Here is a 1,908-nt window from a genome sequence, read left to right on the forward strand (position 1 = left end):
GCATTGAATTTATTTAATACACGAGTTTCACAATTTGAGTTGAATTACTGAAATAAATGAACTTTTCCACGACATTCTAATTTATTGAGATACACCTGTATATGTATATATATATATTTCTTGTCCATACAGTGGAAGTCAATGTTTGGTTACCAACATATCTTCTTTTATGTTCCACAGAAGTAAGTCATACAGGTCTGGAACGACACGAGGCTGAGTAAATGATGACAGAATGTTCATTTTTGGGTGGACTATCCTTTTAATGCACCAAGAAACTAATGCATTCTTTCAGTCCCTGAAAACTGTACTTTAGTGTGTTATTTAGTGTTTATTTCAAAGTATACCTCCAACAAGCTGGAAAGCTGAGCTTAGGATGTCCAGTGAGCAAACAAACATGTAGAGGAAACCAAGCAGCAGAATCAGTTTAGCTGATATAGTTAGAACTCTCAAGATCTTCCCTTTAGTGTCCAGATCTAAACAATTAACAGACAGAAAGAGAGAAAATTATTAAGTAATAGTTCATTATTTATTTAATCTTGTAAAGCCTTATAAAGGAAAGAAAGAAAGAAAGAAAGAAAGAAAGAAAGAAAGAAAGAAAGAAAGAAAGAATTGATCATTTAGAGGCCTTAAAAAGCTATGTATCAAATATGATACAGTAGGCTTTATAGGGTTAAAAACAAAATATGTATTTAGTAAAGTTAGTTTTGGTAAGGTCCACCAGCCTTACAAACAAACATTTAGCATACCTGCCCATTTAACTCCTGTGTCCTGCAATTCAGGCATGTCCCAGGGATCTTCCTCAATTAGAGCCGCTGTGGAAACAGCAGGGGCCATGGAGAGAGAGTTCTTTCTGGGTACTGAGAGAAGACATGAAAGAAAAGAGGGGAACTTCACTAAAACAGGGTTTATTTTGATTTTGATGCACAATTTATACAAATACAATTTATACTCAAATATTCACTGTACCTACCATCAAGTGTTTCCGTTGGCTTCCCTTCAGATTCATCCTCTTGCTTTGGTTGTGGTGCCATTGTCTGTGAAATATAAATATCAGTTATGTTACTGTTTTATTGATTCATTTTCAGTTTTATGGACTGAGATGGTAATGATTTGTGACATATTTTCTACTGTACAAATGTAATAGTAATGCTAAAGACATTTTTTTATAACTGTCAGTGATACCTCAGTCAGGTTCTATAAAGATAAAGTGATACTACTAATTACTATTATGAAATTGTTTTATTGGTGTGGAAAAAATAACAAGATTTGATACGAAAGATCAAATGTACCATTCATTGAGACCTCTGTAAAGTATTTCAATAGTTCAGAATTCAGCTTGTTATAATTTATAAGAATTAGGAATTCATACTTTAAAAAAAATCTGAATTTCAAAATTCGTTTTTTTTTTTTTTTTGTATGTAAATGGACACAATGCAAAGAGCATCACAATAATCGCTTCCTCAGTTGATTTAACTCACATGGTTTTGTATTGATTTCTGTTCTGTGCCAAATAATTTCCACACTGGCTTAAGCGCTGACAATGAACAGAATACGACTGACATTATGGCTCATCTTAGTTATTGGCAATATATACAAAAAATCAAGTGAAGCTTATAAAGAACAGTAAAACTGTTTGGTTGGAAAAATGAGAAGCGTTTGTTATTTTCCTAGAAAGAATGAAATGACGATGATGATGATGCTGTTGCACAACAACTAGGACAATTTTTTTAAGTCTGTTGACATAATCAATAACGAGATCTGTATGCTATAATGTAATGACAATTATAAAGATGATTTGAAATACTAGACTATTTTCATGCTTAGTTTAAAATGTATATTTATGTGATGTATTATACATTGCATTTAACAGAACTTGTAATCCTCACTGTTTTAATGTTTGCTTTATAT

At 32.0% G+C, this 1,908-nt stretch overlaps 1 protein-coding gene across 1 annotated transcript in view; it reads right to left on the reverse strand.

The window, feature by feature from the left end:
- Positions 1-1,908, reverse strand: part of LOC107657019 (sodium-dependent phosphate transport protein 2B-like) — an 8,282-nt gene that overhangs the window by 4,875 nt on the left and 1,499 nt on the right. The window contains exons 2-4 of the mRNA XM_016445005.1: positions 971-1,034; positions 747-857; positions 345-473 (exon numbers count right to left, since the gene is read on the reverse strand). Coding sequence (XP_016300491.1) covers positions 345-473; positions 747-857; positions 971-1,031 — 301 coding nt within the window. The 5' untranslated portion in view covers positions 1,032-1,034. The remainder of the gene's footprint in view (positions 1-344; positions 474-746; positions 858-970; positions 1,035-1,908) is intronic.

Source organism: Sinocyclocheilus anshuiensis, unplaced genomic scaffold (assembly GCF_001515605.1).
Source record: "Sinocyclocheilus anshuiensis isolate Anshui unplaced genomic scaffold, SAMN03320099.WGS_v1.1 scaffold85, whole genome shotgun sequence".
In the NCBI taxonomy this organism is placed as follows: Eukaryota; Metazoa; Chordata; class Actinopteri; order Cypriniformes; family Cyprinidae; genus Sinocyclocheilus; species Sinocyclocheilus anshuiensis.